Source organism: Lycium ferocissimum, chromosome 1, assembly GCF_029784015.1.
Source record: "Lycium ferocissimum isolate CSIRO_LF1 chromosome 1, AGI_CSIRO_Lferr_CH_V1, whole genome shotgun sequence".
Classification (NCBI taxonomy): Eukaryota; Viridiplantae; Streptophyta; class Magnoliopsida; order Solanales; family Solanaceae; genus Lycium; species Lycium ferocissimum.
This window is the reverse complement of record NC_081342.1, coordinates 16,962,628-16,987,032: the sequence shown is the minus strand read 5'-3', so window position 1 is coordinate 16,987,032 and position 24,405 is coordinate 16,962,628. Positions and strand designations below refer to the sequence as shown.

At 32.3% G+C, this 24,405-nt stretch overlaps 2 protein-coding genes, 1 long non-coding RNA gene and 2 other non-coding genes across 6 annotated transcripts; 1 reads left to right on the top strand and 4 right to left on the bottom strand.

Annotated features, from left to right (window-relative positions):
• Window positions 1-7,222: 7,222 nt before the first annotated feature.
• LOC132050563 (casein kinase 1-like protein 10) lies at window positions 7,223-15,915 on the top strand. 2 transcript variants are annotated; one of them, XM_059441899.1, is made up of 14 exons: window positions 7,223-7,792; window positions 7,911-7,951; window positions 9,291-9,360; window positions 9,466-9,614; window positions 9,748-9,843; window positions 10,748-10,818; window positions 12,802-12,863; window positions 12,999-13,062; window positions 13,175-13,259; window positions 14,409-14,535; window positions 14,659-14,732; window positions 14,825-14,891; window positions 15,107-15,240; window positions 15,487-15,915. In XM_059441899.1, exons 1-14 carry the CDS (start codon window positions 7,717-7,719, stop codon window positions 15,754-15,756), a joined length of 1,386 nt encoding a protein of 461 aa, XP_059297882.1. In that variant the 5' UTR covers window positions 7,223-7,716; the 3' UTR covers window positions 15,757-15,915. The 2 variants fall into 2 exon arrangements, with proteins under 2 accessions (XP_059297882.1, XP_059297892.1); XM_059441909.1 differs by lacking the exons at window positions 7,223-7,792; window positions 7,911-7,951 and adding an exon at window positions 8,254-8,425.
• Window positions 7,997-8,823, bottom strand: LOC132050569 (uncharacterized). Its single transcript, XR_009413448.1, has 2 exons — window positions 8,682-8,823; window positions 7,997-8,468 (listed from the first exon to the last, which is right to left on the bottom strand). It is a non-coding gene; the product is annotated as an uncharacterized LOC132050569 (long non-coding RNA).
• Window positions 15,916-17,118: 1,203 nt separating the features above from the next.
• LOC132050562 (large ribosomal subunit protein eL14) lies at window positions 17,119-19,736 on the bottom strand. Its single transcript, XM_059441883.1, has 5 exons — window positions 19,655-19,736; window positions 19,458-19,559; window positions 17,911-18,040; window positions 17,638-17,750; window positions 17,119-17,357 (listed from the first exon to the last, which is right to left on the bottom strand). Exons 1-5 carry the CDS (start codon window positions 19,655-19,657, stop codon window positions 17,304-17,306), a joined length of 402 nt encoding a protein of 133 aa, XP_059297866.1. The 5' UTR covers window positions 19,658-19,736; the 3' UTR covers window positions 17,119-17,303.
• Window positions 18,625-18,710, bottom strand: LOC132031737 (small nucleolar RNA SNORD34). Its single transcript, XR_009408339.1, has one exon. It is a non-coding gene; the product is annotated as a small nucleolar RNA SNORD34 (small nucleolar RNA).
• LOC132031730 (small nucleolar RNA SNORD34) lies at window positions 19,036-19,118 on the bottom strand. Its single transcript, XR_009408338.1, has one exon. It is a non-coding gene; the product is annotated as a small nucleolar RNA SNORD34 (small nucleolar RNA).
• Window positions 19,737-24,405: the final 4,669 nt, after the last annotated feature.

Here is a 24,405-nt window from a genome sequence, read left to right as displayed (position 1 = left end):
ACAAGTAGTCAATACTATAGTTGACTTTAATTGAAACATGAAAGTATCTCAATTAGTTAAGTATTAAATATAATTGAGTAGTATTCAGTAAGTTTAGAACTAATTCAATTAGTTTAAACAATAGTAGATTTGATAAGTAGTCAACACTATGATTGATTTTAATTGAAACATTGAATTGTTGCATTTAGCTAAGTATTATATAGGATTGAATAATAATTAGCAACTTTTTATTTAATTCGATTAATTCAAAAAAAAAAAATATGCAACCAGTAGTCAATACTATGGGTGATTTTAATTAAAACATGAAATTATCTCAATTAGTTAAGTATTAAATAGAATTGAGTAATATTTAGCAAGTTTAGATCTAATTTAACCAATTTAAATAAAAATGGTGGATATAACAAATAGTCAACTCTATGGTTGACTTTAATTGAAACATTGAATTCCTTTAATTTAGCTAAGTATTATATAAGATTGAGTAACTATTAGCAACCTTCAATTAATGGTGGATATACCAAATAGTCAACTCTATGGTTGACTTTAATTGAAACATTGAATTCCTTTAATTTAGCTAAGTATTATATAAGATTGAGTAACTATTAGCAACCTTCAATTTAATTTAATCATTTTAAAAATAAAAAATAAAATAAAAAAGGTAGATGCAACATGTAGTTAATACTATGGTTGATTTCAATTGAAACATAAAAGTATCTCAATTAGTTAGGTATTAAATATAATTGAGTAGTATTCAGCAAGTTTAGATCTAATTCAATCAGTTTAAACAAAAATAGTAGATTTAACAAGTAGTCAACACTATGATTGATTTTAATTGAAACATTGAATTACCTAATTTAGCTAAGTATTATATAGGATTGAATAACAATTAGTAACGTTTAATTTAATTTAATCAATTTTTTTTTAAAAAAAATATATGTGACAAATAGTCAATACTATGGTTGATTTTAATTGAAACATGAAATTATCTCAATTAATTAAGTATTAAATAGAATTCAATTGCATTTAGTAAGTTTAGATCTAATTCAATCAATATAAACACCAATAGTGAATGTAACAAATAGTCAACATTATGGTTGACTTTAATTGAAACATTTGAATTCCTTCAATTTAGCTAAGTATTACATAGGATTGAGTAACAATTAAAAACATTTGATTTAATTCAATCAATTTTAAAAAACAATACGTGACAAATGGTCAATACTATAGTTGACTTTAATTGAAACATGAAATTATTTGAATTAGTTAAGTATTAAATAGAATTGAGTTGCATTTGTAAGTTTAGATCTAATTCAATCAACATGAACAAAAATAGTGAATGTAACAAATAGTCAACACGATGGTTGACTTTAATTGAAACACTTGAATTCTTTCAATTTAGCTAAGTATTATATATGATTGAGTAACAATTAGCAACTTTTGATTTAATTTTTTAACTAGATATAACAAGGAGTCAATACTATGGTTGACTTTAATTGAAACATGAAATTATCTCAATTAGTTAAGTATTAAATATAATTGAGTAGTATTAAGCAAATTTAGATCTAATTAAATTATTTTACACAAAATAGTAGATTTAACAAGTAGTCAACACTATGGTTGATTTTAATTGAAACATTGAATTGCTGCAATTTAGCTAAGTATTATATAGGATTCAATAATAATTAGCAGCTTTTGATTTAATTCAATCAATTTTTAAAAAAAATATGCAACAAGTAGTCAATACTATGGTTTATTTTAATTAAAACATGAAATTATCTCAATTAGTTGAGTATTAAATAGAATTGAGTAACATTTAGCAAGTTTAGATCTAATTTTAACAAAAATAGTGGATATAACAAATAGTCAACACTATAGTTGACTTTAATTGAAACATTAAATTCCTTTAATTTAGCTAAGTATTATACAAGATTGAGTAACTATTAACAACTTTCAATTTAATTTAATGATTTTTTTTTTATAAAAAAAAAAAGGTAGATGCAACATGTAATCAATACTATGGTTGACTTTAATTGAAACATGAAAGAATATCAATTAGTTAAGTATTAAATATAACTGAGTAGTATTCAGTAAGTTTATATCTAATTCAATTAGTTTAAACAAAATTAATAGATTTAACAAGTAGTCAACACTATAATTGATTTTAGTTGAAACATTGAATTGCTGCAATTTAGCTAAGCATTATATAGGATTGAGTAACAATTAGCAATGTTTGATTGAATTCAATCAATTTTTAAAAAAATATATGTGACAAATAGTCAATACTATGGTTGATTTTAATTGAAACATGAAATTATCTCAATTAATTAAGTATATAGAATTAAGTTGCATTTACCAAGTTTAGATCTAATTCAATCAATATAAACAATAATAGTGAATGTAACAAATAGTCAACACTATAGTTGACTTTAATTGAAACATTTGAATTCTTTCAATTTAGCTAAGTATATATAGATTGAGTAACAATTAGCAACTTTTGATTTAATTTTTTTTTTAAATAGATGCAATATGTAGTCAATACTATGGTTGACTTTAAAACATGAAATTATCTCAATTAGTTAAGTATTAAATATAATCAGTAGTATTAAGCAAATTTAGATCTAATTCAATTAGTTTACACAAAAATAGTAGATTTAACAAGTAGTCAACACTATGGTTGATTTTAATTGAAACATTGAATTGCTGCAATTTAGCTAGATATTATATAGGATTGAATAATAATTAGCAACTTTTGATTTAATTCAATCAATTTTTTTTAAAAAAAAAATGCAACAAGTAGTCAATACTATGGTTGATTTTAATTAAAACATGAAATTATCAAATTAGTTAAGTATTAAATAGAATTGAGTAATATTTAGCAAGTTTAGATCTAATTTAATCAATTTAAACAAAAGTAGTGGATATAACAAATAGTCAACACTATGGTTGACTTTAATTGAAACATTGGATTCCTTTAATTTAGCTAAGTATTATATAAGATTGAGTAACTATTAGCAACTTTCAATTTAATTTAGTCATTTTTTTAAAATAAAAAAGGTAGATGCAACATGTAGTCAATACTATGGTTGACTTTAACTGAAACATGAAAGTATCTCAATTAGTTAGGTATTAAATATAAGTGAGTAGTATTCAACAAGTTTAGATCTAATTCAATTAGTTTAAACAAAATTAGTAGATTTAACAAGTAGTCAACACTATGATTGATTTTAATCGAAACATTGAATATCTGCAATTTAGCTAAGTATTATATAGGATTGAGTAACAATTAGCAACGTTTGATTTAATTCAATCAATTAAAAAAAAAAACTGTGACAAATAGTCAATACTATGGTTGATTTTAGTTGAAACATGGAATTATCTCAATTAATTAAGTATATAGAATTAAGTTGCATTTACCAAGTTTAGATCTAATTCAATCAATATAAACAACAATAGTGAATGTAACAAATAGTCAACACTATGGTTGACTTTAATTGAAACATTTGAATCCCTTCAATTTAGCTAAGTATTGCATAGGATTGAGTAACAATTAACAATATTTGATTTAATTCAATCAATTTTAAAAAACAATACGTGACAAGTAGTCAATACTATGGTTGACTTTAATTGAAACATGAAATTATCTGAATTAGTTAAATATTGAATAGAATTTAGTTGCATTTAGCAAGTTTAGACCTAATTCAATCAACATAAACAGAAATAGTGAATGTAACAAATAGTCAACATTATAGTTGACTTTAATTGAAATATTTGAATTCTTTCAATTTAGCTAAATATTATATAGGATTGAGTAACAATTAACAATTTTTGATTTAATTTTTTTAAGTAGTTGTAACAAGTAGTCAATACTATAGTTGACTTTAATTGAAATATGAAATTATCTCAATTAGTTAAGGATTAAATATAATTGAGTAGTATTACGCAATTTTAGATCTAATTCAATTAGTTTAAACAAAAATAGTAGATTTAACAAGTAGTTAACACTATGGTTGATTTTAATTGAAACATTAAATTGCTGCAATTTAGCTAACTATTATATAGGATTGAGTAACAATTAGCAACGTTTGATTTAATTCAATCGATTCTTTCTCTCTCTATATGTGTGTGTGTGTGACAAGTAGTCAATACTCAATACCATGTCTTATAAATTAGCCGTATTTACCATAGCACGACTTAATACTTTTTGATTATGATCGTTTTTTATGCGATCTTATTACTTTTTTTTTGTTGAATATTTTAATACAACGTCATATTTCATTTTACATTTTGTGTTATTTTTTTAAAAAATATCTTAGTTAAATAATCGTATGTTAATAGGACTAAAGGAATATTTGGAGTACAAGTTATATGACACTACTTCCTAACTTTCTACGTTTGTTATGAACATAAAAGATCATTGGGCATTGGCCGTTTAAGTTTTGGCCTAAATAACCACAACCCATATATTCAACAATATCTAATGCAGCCCAATATCAAAAGTTTCCCAACATTGCATCAAATACACTTGATTAACAAGGACAACTCACTTTTAATTACATTCTAAGGGAATGCAATTAATTATAGGGTAGGCAACAAAATTTGGACAAAATTGTATAAAGTACATTGATACTTGATCTGTTTGAGTTTGGTGATCATGTAAGTGAAAGAAAAAATGGGAAAAAAAATTAGACTAAATGCGCGCACCTAGAATCGAACTCGGGACCTAAGGGTTCTAAACGCGAACCTTGACCAATTTCGCTGTAATAGCATTCATCATTTGTTGGAACAGAAATTTACTTATCTGCTTTTTTTGATAGAGCAAAATGGTAAAATAAATGACTTTTCAATATTTAATAGGAAATTCGATGCAAAATATAGGTTTGTTGCACTCTCATAAATGTAAATAATGACATTCATGCTTTGTGTGGGTTTTTTACGTTACGAACTTGTGTATGCAGCGATCGTTAGCGATTCTCGTCGTTGTTTTACATTACCGAACTTGTCTAGATTAACATTGTTTAATCCATAATTTTTTTAAGACAAGTCAATTTCGTTCATTCACTTTTAGCGTCAATAAAAATAAAATAAGCCTAATATCATTTTCAGACATTTCATCGATTACACATCAAATTCTTAAATTATATATTTAAATAATTTGTTGTTGCAAGTTAAATTAGCTTTGATCATATTATTCGATTGATGTATTCATGTCAAAATCTATTAAATCAAAGGTGTCAATGGATGAGATTTTGACGCTGAGAAATTAAAAATATACTGGTAGTTGATTAGTGCAATTGTATGGGAAGCAATGCTAAAACTCCAAGCACCAAATTATAAAGGCAAATATTGTTCTATAGTTAGTTACGGAATGAGGCCTGGGATGCACGAAAACTAAGTACGAATATGAATAATAGTGATAAAAACATCTTCTTCATTTTTCAAAAACTCTAGATCAATTTTATTACATCCTAATTAGTTCTTCTCAACATATAACGCTTCTTTCCTCGTTAATATTTAATTTTTATTTTATAAGAGCTCCAAATTCTCTTTTGAAAGTAATAACAGATGAGGATATGAAATTGATTCATTACTTTTTTTTTCTATTCATTTTATTCATCAATTCATGGAACATGTTTTTTTATTACTAATTTACTTTACTAATTAAGAGAAACGTTAGTATCTTATTGGTAATTTATGTATGAGAGTGAGTCAAGAGATCATTTGCGGAAATTTAACTAAGTAGTTATAAATACGAAGAATAGTTGATGAGATTGCAAAAGTTAGTTCTCATTTGATTCCTTTTGATATACGCCTGAATAATATCAATTTTAACATTTATATATATATGTTTTATGTTCAAGAGGTTATTTAAAAGTTAGTTTAGAATAGAATAATATAAGTTGGTTCACCATCTTCTATCATCTATAAATTTGAGCATTCAATCTAGTGAAAAATTAGTATTAAACTCGTAGTGGTTATTCCAAATAAAAATGGCAGCATTGTTGCTTCTATAATGTGAGATTGTGAAATGATTTTAAATAGTTGCTCTTTATCTAAATAAAATCACCAACAATAGCATATATATTATCACACTTGATTGATAAGCCTTTTAGTAGGTGGGGAGAGAGATCATTGTGGAAGTGAGAGAAAAGAGTAAATGAGTAAAATTGTATTAATGAAAATAGATTTCATTAATTAATGGAGAGGGTTGGCTTTAATCGGAGCTTATTACTATATTATATTTTTTTTCCTATTCAATGTGCTATATTTGTTACTTTTAAAAAGATATATGTTATTCTTGTATATAATTTTACTAATTGGTTTAGGGGGTAAATGTCTCTAAAAAGGAAAAAAAAAGAGAAAAAGAATTAAGGCTTTGTATATTGTTTAGGTTGACCCACCGTATAATGAAAAAAAAAAATAAATAAATTTGTGTATATTGTTTAGGTTTACCTACTGTATAATGAAATAAAAAATAAATAAAGTTGTGTATATTGTTTAGATTGGCCCACCATATAATGAAAAAATAAAAATAAAGTTGTGTATATTATTAGGTTGGCCCATCATATAATATAGGTGTATGCATCTCATTTAAATATTGCCATTTATGTTTTAGTGTGGCCTACTTTAATCATAACACTACATTAAAGGAGAGAGGTTGACTGTTGAGAGTTAGGGTATTTTGGTCATTTTGCTGTGGGCCAGCCCCAGTTTTGACACTTTTAACAAAGTGGGTTTTGCTATTTAGCAGCACCCTATTATTATTTATTGGATTGACAAGTTTAAGGAATTCTTAATGGTTGCACAACTTTTAAAGCATGTTTTATTGATTTCAATCATTATGTTACTTAGCAATAATCAGTGATGATATAAGAAATTGTCATTCTATATTTGACTCCTTAATAGACGTGCCAACTAAATACTACTACATGATAAGTAAAAATGAATAGAGGGATTATTATTTTTTGCGAGTTTTATACCCAACTATCAGTTGTTCCTTTAGTAACCTAAACTATTTCTCTTTTCTTATAACAACGGATTGTTAAGGTGAAACTTGCGAAAAAAGTAATAATTGGAGTGTGTTTTTGACCGTGAGAGAGAGAGAGAGAGAGAACCATAGCAACCTTATATTTTCGCAATTAGGAGTTAGGACCCGCACGTTGTACAAAACAACAGTACTTATAATTCAAGCAATCATTTCTTTTTCTTTCTCACATCACTTTTTCACTACAGTTAAATCAATTCCTTTCTTTTTTCGTGGAAAAATAAAAATAAAAAGCGCTTTGTTTTTCTCTTTTTCCTCAATTTTCGCTAATTTGTCTCCCCTTTCTTCCTTTTCTTTCATTGATTCATTGAAACATATATATATATGTATATATCGGTTCACACATTGATTATCCATTTTTTTTATTTGATCAATGGGGATCGGTTATTTTGTTTGTAAATTAGGGTTTGTATTTATTGAACCATAGTTCAAGAGTTGCTTTTTTTTTTAATGTTCAAGAATAGTTTTTTTCTTAGTTGACAACGTTAATTGGTGATTTTCATTTCTGGGTTTTGTGGTATTTGATCTATAAAAGTGTATTTTGGATACATTTTTGTGTAAAGATTGTATTTTGGATTGTTGGGGGTTCTTTATTAGGTGAAAATTTGAATAGAAAGGTGTGATTGTTGCTTTTGATAGTTGGTTCTTGAAATCTTGAAGTGAGTTGTTAAGTTACAATGGATCATGTTGTGGGTGGGAAGTTTAAACTGGGAAGGAAGATTGGAAGTGGGTCGTTTGGTGAGCTTTATTTAGGTATGTTTTTCAGTTTTCGGGCTTTGATTGTGTTGGATTTGTTACTATTGACCTTTGTTTTATAGTTGTAGCTACTCATCTGTGTCACCACTTGTGTTTTGTGCTTAATTTGATTCAGGTGTGAATATACAGAATGGAGAAGAAGTTGCCATTAAGCTGGTATTTGCTGCCAACTAGAAATGCTGTTTTCGTTTCCTATTTGTGTTTTCCTGAAAAATATGTGTAGGGATAATTGTGAGGTTTAGAGAACCTAAAGATTTGTCTTAAAAGACAAATTCTTTAGTTTTGGAATGAAATGGACCAGAATAGACTAGAATAAATGTGAGGGTTCATATATTCAATCCTAACAAGTTGTAATTGAGACGTACTCACTGACACGGGGGGGATTTATGTTTCTATGTTGTTTCATTTTTTTTTTCTTCGTGTAATGTCTAATTTTATTTTTAACTTGATGTTTAGCTCATCTTTAGTATCATCAGAGTTTTGTCATAGGAGTTAGGCTATGTTGCTCGGACACTCCAAAAGTAGTGCATTTTTGGATAATCCGACACGGGTGCTGCAACGAAAGTGAAGAGTCCGCGCAACTTAGGATTTAGGTGGATTGGAAAATCCTTGTTCACCATAGTTACCTAGGTAATCACATTGTTTTGAGTTGTATTTCTGTTGTTAGATTCCTCTAGTAAGAGATGATTATTAAGCATGAGAACAAGCATGATTGTTCTATCTATAAAATTTGGTTGAATTATCTATTAAAATGTGTTGAATAGAAGCATTTGTAACTTGGTAAACCAGTTCATGTTATAGAACTGGTTTTCTAGTCAAGTAGAAATGTAAAGACAATTCTAAAGGCTCTTTTTCTTTTTTCTTTTTTTTGATTTAACCCATTCACACACATCGATTATTCTACCAGTTACCTGCTGCCTCCCACTAGCACCAGATAACTCTCCCACCAAGTCTTAGATAGATTGGAAGGAATCATGAAGTATTTTTTGTCGCTGCTGGCATTTTTACCCTAGATTCCCATGTTTTGCACCCACTTCATTGACAACTAGGTTGCACCCTTGGATGCTTAGAGAAGGCTCTTTTTGCTCTTTTTTCCTTAGATCATCTATGCGTTTTCACCAGAAAAAGATCTATATGTTGAAGAGTTTGGAAAGCAGCAATCTTATCTGATATTAAGCTTCGCATTCTTTGGTATCATAACCTATGGAAAAAAACTATTTTGTCTTTCATGATTCTCTTGGAAAATGAGAGCAACACTACGTCTATTGTTTAATGAGCTTAATTATTTGACGAGCGTATAGACATCTAGCCAGATTTTGTGCTGGCTCGCATCAATAAATTTTACTTGATGAAAAAAAAATAAAAAATGCCGAGCATATAGTAAATGACATTATTTTGATGAAAATTAAAGACTTCAGTCGTTGATGCAACAGCACTATTTCTCAGTTTCTCACTATATGTTCATGACTTCATTCTCTTGGTACTGTAATATCAGGAATCTGTCAAGACAAAGCACCCTCAACTGCACTATGAATCAAAAATATATATGCTTCTCTCAGGTGGAAGTAAGTGTTTATCTCTCACTTCTGTTGCCGTTCTTTGCAAAATGATTTAGAATGAGAAAGTCATGTGTTCCGATTGATCTCCTTATCTATGCCATTCTGATGAAGCTGGAATTCCCAACCTTAAATGGTTTGGAGTCGAAGGTGAGTACAATGTGATGGTCATAGACCTTCTTGGACCGAGCTTGGAAGACCTCTTCAACTATTGTAATAGGAAGCTTTCTTTGAAATCAGTGTTGATGCTTGCAGATCAGCTAGTAAGTAGTTGTTCTTAGTTTCAAACAAAAAAAAAAAGGGGTAGTTCTTCTTTCACATTGTAAAAGAAAAATCACTGCTGTGCCTGTTTGCTTATGCATTTTAGGTAATAATATTGGTGTATGTGTCTTTCAGATCAATAGAGTTGAATACATGCACTCAAGAGGATTTCTTCACCGTGACATAAAGCCAGACAACTTTCTAATGGGCCTTGGTCGCAAAGCAAATCAGGTTCGGTTCATTTCTGTCAGAAGTTTGCAAATAATGGAGTTTATTCAAGTCAATACTTTGCCTATAAAGAGAGGAAAACTCACTATTTTGCTAGTTTGGTTTTAGATTATCAAATTTAAATTATAAATATTTGGTCATCATGTTGGATGAATAGCTTCTCAGTTCTTATTATTTATGTTTGTTTCAAATGGATCTTCTATGCCGCTTGGTTTCTGATAATCAAACTCATTGTGGGGCGGAAGTACCTTAGCCAATTTTCAGATCTTCAGGCTGGCTGTACTCCTGAATTTCATTAAATGGTGTTGTATTTGGAAATAAAGTTAAATATGATTTTTCTCTTTGGCAATTATTAGCGAGTTTCATCATTTACCTTATATTTCGATTTTATTTGCTTATAGGCAAAGAAATATAGTTTGCGTTGTATTGCAATTTAATTTATTTATAGGAAATGAAACTTATGTATGGATGAGTTAGAGGCTGACTTTTACTGGTTGATTGTCCCATGCAGAGCTTTGTACATATGCCACATGGTGGATGTTTGAGCCTATGAAGTCAATAATTAATATAGTACTTCTTTCTCCCCGAGTGGTTTTGTTATAGATATGGGTTTTGACTTCTGGTTTAGTTGCTGAAAATTTGAGGACTTTATGTTATTGATGATACTTTTATTTGTGTATGTGACGTCAGATTAGGAGTTTTAATGAATGGCTAACTAATGTGTTCGTTTTTATTAAAGCTCATGGTATGTCCATTTTTCTGACTGTACAAAACCTCAGTTACCATGGGCTTCTGAAATTGCCTTGTTGAAATTAGGGGTTAATGGAAAGAAGCGTATGCGATGTCAAGGTTTTTTTTTTTTTTTTTTTTATTCCCTAATGGTGCCAAATTTGAATACTGATGACAGGTGTACGCCATTGACTTCGGGCTTGCCAAAAAGTATAGGGACCTCCAAACTCACAAGCATATACCATACAGGTAGCACACTAACCACTGTGATACTCAATTAATCCTTCATCATTGCAATTGTTCATGTTCTTTTTTCGTTGCTGCATGTAAAACAGAAAAGAATTGAAATTCTTGCTTTAAAATTATCATCAGAGTAAATTCTAATGATTTTCAACGACATATCCAGTATAATCCTACCAGGTTGGGTCTGGATAGGGTAGAGTGTACGTAGACCTTACCCTACCTTGAAAAGGTAGAGAGGCTATTTCCGATAGACCCTCGGCTCAAGGAAAGATGAAAAGGTAGCACTAATAAAAAGCAGTAACAACAGTAAGATAACAAGATAAGCGAAATGAAAGAAACAAGCAGGTAGCCCTAGAGAACTAAGAATAGACAGACGTAAAAAGCCAACAATACTCCTGGTATAGAAAAGAGATCTGCGTGGCAACCTACTAACCCTCTACCTTGATACTTGACCTCCGCATCCTCCTATCAAGGGTCATGTCCTCAGTAAGCTAAAGTTGCGCCATATCCCGCCTAATCGCCTCTCCCCAAGACTTTTTAGGCCTACCTCTCCCTCTCCTTTGGCCCACCACTGCCAACCTCTCGCACCTCCTCACTAGAGTGTGCATCTCCTCTTTTCTGCACGTCTGAACCATCTCAACCTCCCTTCACGCAGCTTGTCCTCCACAGGGGCCACACCCACCTTATTCTGAGTCACTTAATTCCTAATCTTATCTCTCCTGGTATGCCCACACACATCCATCTCAGCATCCTTATTTCTGCAACCTACCTTCATCTTCTGGACATGAGATTTCTTAACTCTCCAACACTCGGACCGATACAGGATAGTCTGTCTAACCACCACTTTGTATAACTTGCCTTTAAGTCGTGACGGCACATTCTTATCACACAAAATGCCATAATCGAGCCTTCACTTCATCCATCTCCCTCCAATATGATGTGTGACATCATCATCGATCTCCCCCTTGTCTTGGATAACCGAGCCCAGGTACTTGAAACTTTTTTTCTTGGGGGTGACTTGAGTATCAAGCCTCCATCCTCTTCCGCTTCATGAATCGTGTCACTGAACTTGCACTCCATGTGTTTTGTCTTAGTTATGCTCAACTTGAAACCTTTACACTCCAGGGTCTGTCTCCAAATTCTAATGATTGTCTATTAGCCTAATAACAATGGATTACGGTATTGTTTGTTTGCTTTTATGGTTATTGTATACTGCCAGTTAATTAAGAATATGTGCTTATGACCTAATGTCACAATTTGATGCACTAGGAAGGGAGATTGTTGAAGGCAAACTAATAATTTCAGGTTTATGGAACTGTGTCCTCTGCCGATATACTTTAAATTGCCAGTTAACGAATATATCGGTCCTGATGTGGTGCTTAAGTGCGTTTATCATTAATGTGATGCAACAACTGGAAGGGATATACATATTGTCATTGCTAGTTTATGGAATTATGTTTCTTCTGATGATGTACTTTCGTTCACGTCATGTTATGAAAATTGGGTATTATCAAAATTTAATCACATCAGTATAGTGTGATATCGGATTCATCTCTCATTGTGGCTGATAGAGCTTTTTTTTAGCCATCTTTCCTTACATGCCTCTAATTTTATTTTATTTTATTTTTCTTAAAAGGTGGGGAAGAGTGGCAAGTAAGAAGCATCTGTATAATTTTCACCATTTGGTGTCCTTGCTTTATCATTTTGTTGATCATAATATGAATTTGTTTGAGCTGACTGACCCCGTTATTGAGAATAAATTCTACTTTTGCATATTATCAAGTTCTAGTGGATTGAGTTTCAAGTAATTAGTGACAATTTTTCCTTGTTTCCTTACTTCGTTCCTAATGAAAGAGAAGTAAAAGAAAAAGATTAAGAAAAGATGTTACACTGATCAAATTTGTGTCTCGTTATTTTTTATTTTGCTCAATCTGTGAAAATCTGTGTCCTAGCTGCCTTTTACATGGTACTATGTCAATATTTTCTCAGGGAAAACAAGAATCTGACAGGCACAGCTCGCTATGCCAGTGTCAACACACACCTTGGAGTTGGTAGGTTAATTCATGTTTTGGTTGTCAAGTAACTACATGCATGGTAAGCCACAGATTCAATTGTAATTGATAAAAGTATGTTCGTCTTTTTTTTTTTTTTTTTTTTTTTTTTTTTTGCCTTCTTTGCCCTGGCAGAGCAAAGCAGAAGAGATGATTTGGAATCTCTGGGCTATGTGCTTATGTATTTTCTTAGAGGAAGGTTGGACTTTAGGGGTTTCACCTTTTCTTTTTGGCATCATTTCTGACCAGTCCTGTGCATTTGTATTCATGGATGTGTTCACTAACTTGATGGCAATTTCTTCTTGGCTCAGTCTTCCATGGCAGGGATTGAAAGCTGGCACTAAGAAGCAAAAGTATGATAAAATCAGTGAGAAAAAGATGTTGACACCAATAGAGGTATTGTTTACGAGTACAAATGATTTTTGGTGATGTCATCTTCACCACAGGGTGAACACTGACTGCATCCATTCTGGCAAAGCGGACATCCATACATCGAGTATGATAGAAATATACTTCAGTATACACTTCTTGTTGTCAAGATAGATGGTCTAAACTGTAAGTTATCCAAAACAGTGTTTTAAAAGGCGGGGGCACGAGGCAAGGCGTTTTACGCAGCATGGGGCGAGGTGTAAGCCCCGAGACACGGGTCGTAAGTACCGTGGATCTACGGGGCATATGTCTCGTGTATCTTCAATTTTATAATTTTATTACTAAAAAATAAGCAAATGTAAAGTTTTCATTAAATAAATCCAAATAAATCACCAATAATATAAAAAGAATTATTATACTTATTATTTGACAAAGGTCACAACACAAAAAATGATAATAGCCTAGATAATCTTTAAAATGAAATCTTCATTCACTTCATCATCAATCTCTAAATGTATTAGTCCTTCCACCCTCAACTAATATTTGCACTGACTTTTATTTATATATTCAAAAAAGGAGAACGGTAAAAAGTTTAAGAGCAATGATAAAAAATTGATGAAGTTGCTTCAGGAACATAGTGCTATGAAATCACTATCATATCAATTTCATATATAATCATCTAAAACTATTTATGGCAGTGCTACTTTCTATGAGAGTTGCTTTCTTTATTTATATATTTGTTTAAAAATCTCTACAACATGAAAACATAAACATGACAACATAAAGTATAAATATTACTACAACAATAATAAAATCATAATCTATAACAAAAATACTTTTAAAACAATAAAAATTAAATTAACGTCCGGGGTGTATGCCTTTACGCCCGGGGCTTACGCTTTTGCCCCCGGGACTTATGCCCCAAATTCTAGGGCGTACGCCCTATGGATCACCCCGGAGTGTTGTTGGTATGCCCCGCCCTGGGGCTCGCCCCGAAAACGCCTCTGAAAACACTGATCCAAAAAAAAAAAAAAAGGGTAATTTAAAAATGTATTCATCCTATTAAGCCAATTATTATCTCATCTGGCTTGTCTTGGTTTTAACGTAGATTATCTGCTGATGATGTGAGTGATCAGATGAGTAAATTGACACAGGGTTTGATGGTGTTGCTGACAGGTGCTATGTAAATCATATCCGTCAGAGTTCATATCATACTTCCATTATTGTCGGTCATTACGGTTTGAAGATAAACCTGACTATTCATATTTGAAGAGACTTTTCAGGGACTTGTTTATTCGTGAAGGTATATGTGTAATTCTCTATTAAACTTTCTCAGTCTTAAGCCGTCTGAGCTGTAACAGTCAATTTTAGTCTTGAGGTAGACGTGTTGTGGTCTCTCTCCATCTTAACCATTTCACTGGTGCAGGTTATCAGTTTGACTATGTGTTTGATTGGACCATCTTGAAGTATCCTCAGATTGGTGCCAGTTCTAGAGGACGTGTAAGTGCTTGTAAAACTTGTTTTGATTATTGTTGAAAATCTGTTCTTAAATTCTTTTAAAGTGCAAGTGTGTGCAATTTTTTTGCCAGCAGAATATTAGTGGAAGTGCGCCGCTAAATGCTGCTGGGCCATCTGCTGAAAGACCGGGAAGGACATCAGGTAATTTCTTTGCCCTAAAGTTTTGGACTTTTTGTAGTCCTTTCCTGACTTTAATTTCCTTAGATGGTATTCCCAAAATTATGAACCGGCATGTTCTTCTGTTTGCTTATTCAAATAGTGAACGTTTAAGATATTTTCTTCATGTAAAAGCTGAATACTGAGGTTGCAGCTACTGAATTTAACTGTTTGATGCTTGGCATGTTTCTGTAATCCAGTGGGACAGGATATTCGAGACAGGTTTTCTGGTGCGGTTGGAGCGTTTGCCCGGAGGAATACTTCTGCTTCTGGTAGGCATGGGGAACACTCCAGACACAAGACTTCAGATGATATACCTTCATCTAAAGATGTGGTATTAATCCTTCTCTTTCTGAAAGCAATAGACTAAAGAAATTTTTTCTCAGTGGGATTGAAGAATATTATTCCATTGCTTGCATCTGCATTCGGCTTTTAATGCATAATAAGTGAATTATAATTTAGAACACAGTATATAGTCTGTCTTTAAAAGGATTATTCTTTCAGTGAAAGAGTAGTAGATGAGATGGTTAGATCAGTTGTATGGCAAACTAGTAAGAATAATATGCTTATAATTTTACAGCAAGCTGATTCAGAAAGAGGCCGCACGTCAAGAAATTGTAGCTCGTCCAGAAGGGCTGCGATTTCAAGTAGCAGACCGAGCTCTTCTGGTGAGCCTACTGACAGTCGCACAAGCAGCAGATTAATGTCGAGCAGTGGCCGCTTATCCGCCACACAAAGGATTCATTCTGGAATTGAACCGAAACCATCTTTGTTCTCCCGAACCTCAGCTACAAAGGGCAGCCGCGATGACCCTCTTCGGAGCTTTGAGCTTCTTTCAATCAGGAAGTAAATTGATGCTTGTAAAGAGAAAATTTCTCGTTGTTTGAATCTTGTGATCCTATAAAAGGATGTCTCGGTGCTGTACATTGAATTTTTCTACATGAAAACTAAATCTTAATCCAACTTTATAACTTGGTTTGTTTTACCTGAAGAGTTCAGGTCATTGTAACGCTATTTAGGCTCATCCAAAGAAGTGATGAGTAATATTTACGAAGTTGGACAGTTATATTAAATATTCATGATGTTCGGATGGATATATCTTTTGCGCACGCCTCTAGAATGTATGGTGAAGAAATTGTGTTTCAAGTTCTTTTTCTTCTTCAAGTTAGAGAGAATTTTCGTCTTCTGGTTTTTTTTTTTTTTTTTTTGTTTAAGAGAGAATTTTCGTTAACCAAAATGAGCGATGCGATATACACAGTTAGCTCTTTTGGACTCGAGAGCTAATTCTTGCACTGATCAAAATTTGAGCCATGCTTAGCTATAGACAGTACCTTCGAGGAAGGGGCTGTCTTGCCAACTCCTACAGTTTCTAGTTATGCCAAACCATTGTGGCAAGGACCCCCACAACTGCTGTGAACATTTACAGGCAAATAAGCAGTATGGCAAGGTCACTTCTTCATCAGTTTCACATAAAACAGTCCTTGATGACTTGAATCCCCCCTTTAGCCAAGTCTGCCTTGCACAGCCCATCACATTGAAGTGTAAGGATTTTCTTAAGGCAGCTGACCTGTTTTCCAGGTCATTAATCTCCGAACTGCTAGCATGAAGGTATAATCAAATTATGTATACGAGTAACCGGATCATCGCGAGTCGCCCACCCAAAGATTTGCATAGGGGTTCCTCTAATGTTGTGGCATGAAGAAGTTGATGAAAAAACTAACTGGTAATGGGGAGTTCTCTCGCTTATGATTAAACCTTCTTTGCTTAGCATATTTTACAGTATAGTGTTACTGTTACACATTGGAAAGCTTAATATTTATCACGGGTGACCACTAATTTTGATAGCTACAGATGGAAAATAAGCTTTAGACGCCATCTTTACTGGTAATTTAACTTCTTTACTTGTGATCCACCAGCAATTGATATATGCCACAATATCTCCTCTTATACAATTGATAGCACCATACATCTAGATTATACAATCTCTTTACTTTTCTTTTTCTTTTTTCACCTTTCCCTTCCGTTCTTAGCCAAAGTCGAACGAGAATTCTGTGTAGTTTTCTGAGTCACCAAGTGGTAATCTTGAAAACGTGCGACAACTCCAAGAGCTTGTCCAAAATTAGACTTCATCGGAGTTGAGTTAGAAATAATGGTTTTAATGAAAAAGACTTCTTGCTGTATTAGAATCAAGCAATTTCAGGAAATAAAGGGGTATGTGATACAGGTGGTGGTTTCCAATCATAAATTAGCAAAATCTCAGACAAAAATGATCTAAAAAAGTCGGAAATATAGCAAGGCATGAAATAGAACAGACTTCTTTTAATAACATCCCTCAAAGCCTAAACAAAATACAAGATCCAAAAATCCTATATATCAATTGCACTAATCAGAGAATTCTCAAGCAGCGGTCTTCTTAAGCTTTGCAAGCTCCTGTCTCACAACTCCGGCTCTCTGCAATGTCAAAATACATGTATAAGGTTTTGATAGGAGAGAGGAAAACAAGGTCTTGGAAAACAGCAATTCAAACAAAGAGTAAACCGGGATTTCAACTAAGCAAGTAACACAACAAGATGCAGGTTCGAAGATATGATTTCCCAAGTTTAGTCTAGCCAGAAATGGAAACTCAGACTAGTGATTGCTATCCAGAAACACACTCCTAAATTCTTTGGATGGATAGTCGGATGCACAAATAACAAAATGAAGGTAACTAAAACAATGAGCATAATCGCACCTTAATCTTCGCCAACATGAGCTTGAACCTATCAAAATCGTTAAGTGAAGCCCTCCTCTTCTGCACTATCAACTTCCTTCCCCATGAACTGTTCTCCCACTTGGTCTTCACATCTGGGAGGACACCAGACAAATAGAGGTTTAATCTTCTTCTAAAGCAGATGAAACTGCTAAACCAATTGCAGATTCATAACTTGTAGAATTTTTTTTAAAATAAAGCTAACTGATTCATAACTTGTAGAATTTTAAAAAAGAGCTAGGAAGCACCACTCACCAGCAGCTTCCATTGCCTCGACAAGGGTCTTCTTCTTTGGGATTCTTTTGATGTCAATTTTGATATCTGTAAGTGAAAGCCTCTTGAAGTTCATCTGGCTCCTCACCATGTCCGGAGCATCAACAAGAGCCTGTAAATTAAAAAATAAGTGAAAACGAGTAGTCAGTAAAATGAGTTTACACTTGGTTCATTTTCCTAGGCTATTTTGGCAAGGCAAACTACCATCTGTGCAAATTAGAGTAAATCAAAAAACATGTTACCCTTTCAACTTCCTTAAGGGGTAAGATATTTAGCCATATAAATTCCCCTCTATAAAGTAAATATAACTCTTGTATCCATTCTATTATATAAAGTAAATGAAACAAGAAGAACATCACATTTCATCTATCAGCTATACCAAAGCAAACATAAAGGTCGGAAGAGTTTTCACATAACACCAGAAAATTAATCTTGCTATGGAAAACAATTTGAAATATTTCCTCATTTTGGGCATCCAGCCATCATATTAGATATCAACCTCTTAAATAAAGCACAAAACTGATAGTACTACTTTAATGGAGCATTGAGGTTACTCCAATATCCTACAACTTTACAAAGAAAAACTGTATTATGCTCAACATAACCACATGCGTAACAACCCTATATCACTGGGACTACAATAACACACAAAAAAGACTATAACACATCAACATAATATTCTTGTGAATCATTATAAAAGGCCTCAGTCAAAATTTTGTTTAATCAGGTTAAAATGATCAGACAATGTAGGCATATTATCATATATTCCATCATAGGCCTTATTTAAGATCCTCCAAGAAAAACATGCAAAATTAAATAAAACTTTTCTTCAAATAAATCATTTTTCATCAGAAAATTGGTCTATTAAAGGAAAACATTTGGAATATTATTTTCTCATTATGGGCATCCAATCCAATCCAGCCCAGATTTCAAATATTAACAGAGCATTCAGATTACTCTATTGTCCTACACAGCTTTACAAAGCAAACTGTATTCTTACCACAGAACACATAGGTAACACCCCTATCTCACTAGGACAACCAAAAAAAAAAAAAAACTATATATCCGAAACTACCTAAGCATAATATTCTTGCCAAAACATTTATACAAGGCCTCAGTCAATATTTGTTTAATCAAGTTAAAATGATCAGACAATGTAGACATATTATAATATTCCATCATAGGCCTTATATTCCCCAGAACTTGTAGGATTACACTGGGTATGTTGTTGTTGTTATAGGCCTTACTCCAAGATACATGGCACTTAAAAAATCAAATCTTTATTTTTCTGATGAAAAATGTTTGCTCTGGTACATAAAAAATACTACCCCAGAAACTATATAAACATAATATTCTAATAAAAGGCCTCAGTCCATGTTTGCTCAATCATATTAAAATGATCAGACAATGTAAGCATATATTATTATATTCCATCATAAGCCTTATATATTAGATCCTCCAAACACTAAAAAACATAATTTTTATTTCTCTTCAAAAGAAAAAGAAAAAAAAAAAAAAGGAAAAGGTACCCTATTTTGGTCGATGACGTCGACGATAACAACGAGCTTTCCATAGTCCTTTCCGTAGTTGATTAGTGCTACCCTTCCTATCTCCACGAACCTCTTGAACGGCTATACAACAAAACCCACATAACATTACATTATCAATAAACAAAATATACATTTATGACTTTCAAATACAGTTGAAGTATTTTGAATAGACTAACCATTTTGGGCGATGGTGAAGGAGTAGAAGCACTAAGAAGAAAGAAGCTGTAAGGACTAATATACTGCTAGGGTTTTACTTCTCATATGGGCTTTAGGCCCACAATTTGGTATTAGACTGTCAATAGCCCAACCTTTCCAAATGCTCGATGGTCTAGCCCACTTATTGAACCGGTATTCAAATTTAGTCGTCCTTTGAAGAATAGACATACCTGTTCAAATTTAGTTAATTCTCTGCCTTCCCTAAAACTATGTTATTGTTGTATACTCCTTCAAACTCCATTATTGAAAATCCTAGAGTCCTCATTGAGTTTTGAACCACCATATTTTAAACTTCAGAAATTTTTTGTGGAGTTTATAGTTCAAACTCCGTGAAAAATAATAGAGTTTAAACAAGGGCAATTCAAAACCCTATAAAAATATTTTGTGAATTTTTTTTTTTGTGTTCTGGCTAAAGGTATTTTGTTCAAAATTGATATTTGCATTAAAATGTGGCTCAACATTGAATAGTTGTGAAATAGTGGTTAAATGTTAATTAGCGATCCGGAAAGTGTCTATTTGCCAAATTCTCCTCAAAAGTGGTCGGAGGTCCTACATGTGTTTTGAAGCTCGCTATCCGTTTACAACAAAAAAAAATTGACAAATAATCAATTTTTGGACCACTAATCAAGCTTTAGCTAGCATTCCAAATTATTCAAAATTTAGTCTTTTTAATGCGAAAATAAAATTTGGACAAAAATACTCATGCATAAAATATAAAAAGCACTCAAACACAATGTGTCGGAGTTTGAAATATTTACATGTGAAACTCCAACATAATGTGCTGAGTTAAAAAATTTAGGTTCAAACTTTAAGAGGATTCCACTTGTACCAATTTGAAAATCTCTCGTAGTTTTAATTGCATCATATTGAACTCAAGACTTCTTCTGAACTCCAAAATGTTTACTCGAACTCTGTGACAATCTTGGAGTTTCAATTGTATAAGTTCAAATTTCGAGACTGTTTTCTACAATTTCACTTCCATAAGATCAAAATTTGTTATAGCAAGACTTGTTTGAGCTCCATAAGTTTTACTAAATTCTGGGTGGAGTTTCAATTGTATAAATTCAAACTCCACAATATTGTATTATGCTTGTAGAAGTTGAAAAAATTATATATATTGTCAGGAGGTACCATGATCTAGAATGATCTTGTAACATTATTTCACACATAGTATATGTTTCACTTGAGAACTTATGTATATTGTTAAGAGGTGTATCAGTTGCGTCTGAGAAAAAAATGGGATAATTTTATGGGTGCTACCAATATGAAATTTATGGAGTTTTAAATGTAAAATTCAAATTCGAGAAAAGACCCATGAAGTTTTAAACCTTTTTTTGTTGTAAGTAAATATTTACCCTCAACAGCCTACATAATGGGCATTCAAGGTTAATATCAACATTCCACTCAGCAATCTTGTCACTTGTAAGTAATGGATCATGTGCCATCAGCCATAGTATGAATTTTCAATTGGGAAATCCTATGTTATTGCAAGTAATTTCCTTCAAGTAACTTCTGGAGGAGTATATTTGAATCATTTAAGTGATAGTAAGGATATTACTATACATATAGTATACTAGAGAGTAAACTTAACTTTTTTTGGCATCGCAAAGACACAAAATTAACTCTTTTCCTTTGCGCAATTTATGAAATCATATTACAAAACATTTTATCGGTTGATTTTATTTGTGGGTAGTTCATGAGGTTATACTAAAAGCTAGTTTCACGAGTTGATTAAATGTTATTTCCTTTATTCTTGGAAAAACTACTTGATTAACTGCTCAAACCTTTAATGACATGTTTTTTGAAAATACTTATTCATACTCGGTATATAAAATAAAATTAAGCAATTTAACGTTTGAATTATGAATTATATTGAGAGCATCACATCCCTTGGAGTGTGGCCTTTTTCCAGACTCTGCTAACACGGAATGCTTTGTGTATCAGGTGGGCCCCTCTAGATATTATTTGACTACTGACTAGGGTCAAAAGTTGGCGCAAGACATAGATTGACCTCGAAACTATACTCGAAATCTCGAAATCACACTTAAACTATTATGGCGACCTATTATCCCCTGCACACTTAAAAACTAATTTTTTTTACCTCTTTTCAGCACCATATGTGATGATGTGGCAGTGAAAGTGCAAGCACTTTCCTAGTAGCGCGTGAAAGACATGAAAAATGCTAAAAACAGACTAAATTATCCAGATGTCATCTTTCAATTGGTTATACAATTAATTGCATTTAATTTTAAAATTCCTCTTTTTTTTTAAAAAAAAAAAAATTTAAAGTTCTTTTATCTTTTCTTCTTTTCTCTTTCTTTCTTATCACTAAACACGCCGGAAATCACCATGGTGGCTAAAATCACACCTCTCCATTCATGGCTCTTTCATTCTCCTCCATCCCCATCACTTTCTTTTCTACCACCTTTTCTAATGCTGCATTTCTTTGAAGATCTGTGTCGGTGAGCCCAGCAAATGACAAAGACTTTGTGACACTATATTTCTTCGGCGGTTTCGCGGCCTCTGCCGCCGGCGTTAAGCCCTCAGAATTCACATTAATTTAGCAAACCTCCGCTCCCCAGAAAATCAATTAATTACGAAATCAATATAAAACCCAAAATCAAAACTTAAGAGATCAAGCCAACAAAGTGGCCAAATGAGAAATTGAGCTAAAAAAACGTGCACAATTTCATATCTATCCTGAAAAGGACAAATCAAAATCCTAAATTGGAACGAAATGAAAATTCAAGATTAAGCAAAGTTGTGTGTGGATATGGAGAGAGAGAAAGAGAGAGAGTGAGAGAGAGAGAGATCCGGGGAGAAAGACAACGTGATCATTTTTTGTTTTGTTGTTGCTTCACCGGAAGTTCTGTTCCGGCATCGGAAACCACCGGAACAGAAGGAATTTTTTTTGTTTGTTTGTTGTTTTTTGGAAATGGTGGCTATTAGTTTGTCTATGAAAAAAGAAAAAAACAAGCATAAAACTATGCCAACGACACGTGTCCACACGCATATACACAACCAAGATAAAACCTGGTAGTAGGGGTGTGCATAGTTTGGATAAATCCGAAATCCAAACATTTTGAACTTATATTTTGAAAATTTCAAATTCTGGGTTGGATTTCTACTTTAGTTTTTAACTTCTTTTTTTTTTTAATTTTGGATCGAATTTCGGGTTTGGAATTTCTAGTTTTCGGATATTCGAAAACCGAATTTTTTATACCTTATGTTTAGCCTACCAACTATCCATTAGATATTAGTGCATTACCTATATGTCCAATCTAATAAGTCAAATATGCCCTACTCATTCCACATCAAACCCATGTATTCAAAGATACAACTAAGTTGCTTGTATGTATACTTTATTAATATGATTGTCATAGCAATGAGGAACTGTATATTAAGGCAAATTGGTATAATTATTTGGTTATTCATTTTGTAAGAAGAAGAAGAAGCAATTCAACTTATAGACCGAACAAAAAATCTGAATTATCCAAATCGATTTATTCGAAACCAAACTTAAAAAATCTGATCAAATTCGAACGTATTTGGATCGGATTCGGATTACATGTTACGAAATCCGAAAACTAAAATTATAATTCGAAATATGCTAACCCGATCCGACCGATGAACAAGCCTAGCTAGTAGTGACATTTGAGGGTGCTAAAAAATCACTTGTTAGGTTTTCAGGGGTGTAATAGGTCGCCATAATAGTTTAAGTGTGTTATCGAGATTCGGGATATAGTTTAGGGGTCAATCTATATCTTTTGCAGACAAAAGTTTATACACAAGATATGTATCGTACATTTAGGAACCGTTTGGACATGATTTGAAATCATGATGATTTGAAGTTGAAGTTTTGTTTGGACATGTAATTTGGATTTCTTAAGTTGTATTTTTCCTTGTAGAGATAAAAACCCACATTTGAAGTTGAAGTTTTGTTTGTGAAAACTTCCCATTTCTTGTACAATCTTACCAAATGAGCAAGTCATAGTTCATTACAAAATTAATACGCAATTAGAAGATCTTTCTAAAAAATAGAACATCAATTGATCAAACTTTAGTTTAATAAAAAAGAAAATTTAACATAAATAATAATGTACGTAACTACTCTTTAATATAATTCTTCCACGTGGTACGATTTAACATGATCTAAGTGACCCATAAGCCAAACGTACCAAACAAATCAGGAAGAAACTGGTAATCGAATAACACCTTGTCTTAAACAAAAGGAAAAGAGCGATTGCCTCTAAATGCTGGTACCAAGCATAGCTAATATGAGGTTGTTGTTTAGTTTGTTCTTTCTCATCATATTCCCACAAGCTTGTGCGACTTGACTGATTGTCTTACACCGTCCTACTGGAAAATGGAAAAAGGAGAACAAAATTTCTAATATTGAATTTCAATCTAGTAAATGAAATTCAAGCAAATGATATCTCCTAATTCAAACACCAGTCAAGTTGATGGTTCAGAGTTAGCGCGAGCTAGGAATTGTCCAAGATCATATAAAGAGATCACATTTCATACCCTCGTGACCGAATCTTAACACTCACACACACGTAAAGAAAGCCAGCTACTTTATTGATGTGGTCACGTGTTTGACAACAAATGAACATAAATAAAGGTTGGTAGATGTAAATGAAGTTGGTAAATGGTTGGTGGGAGTAATTAATATTCTACCAACTTGCAGATTAATATTTGATATAAATGA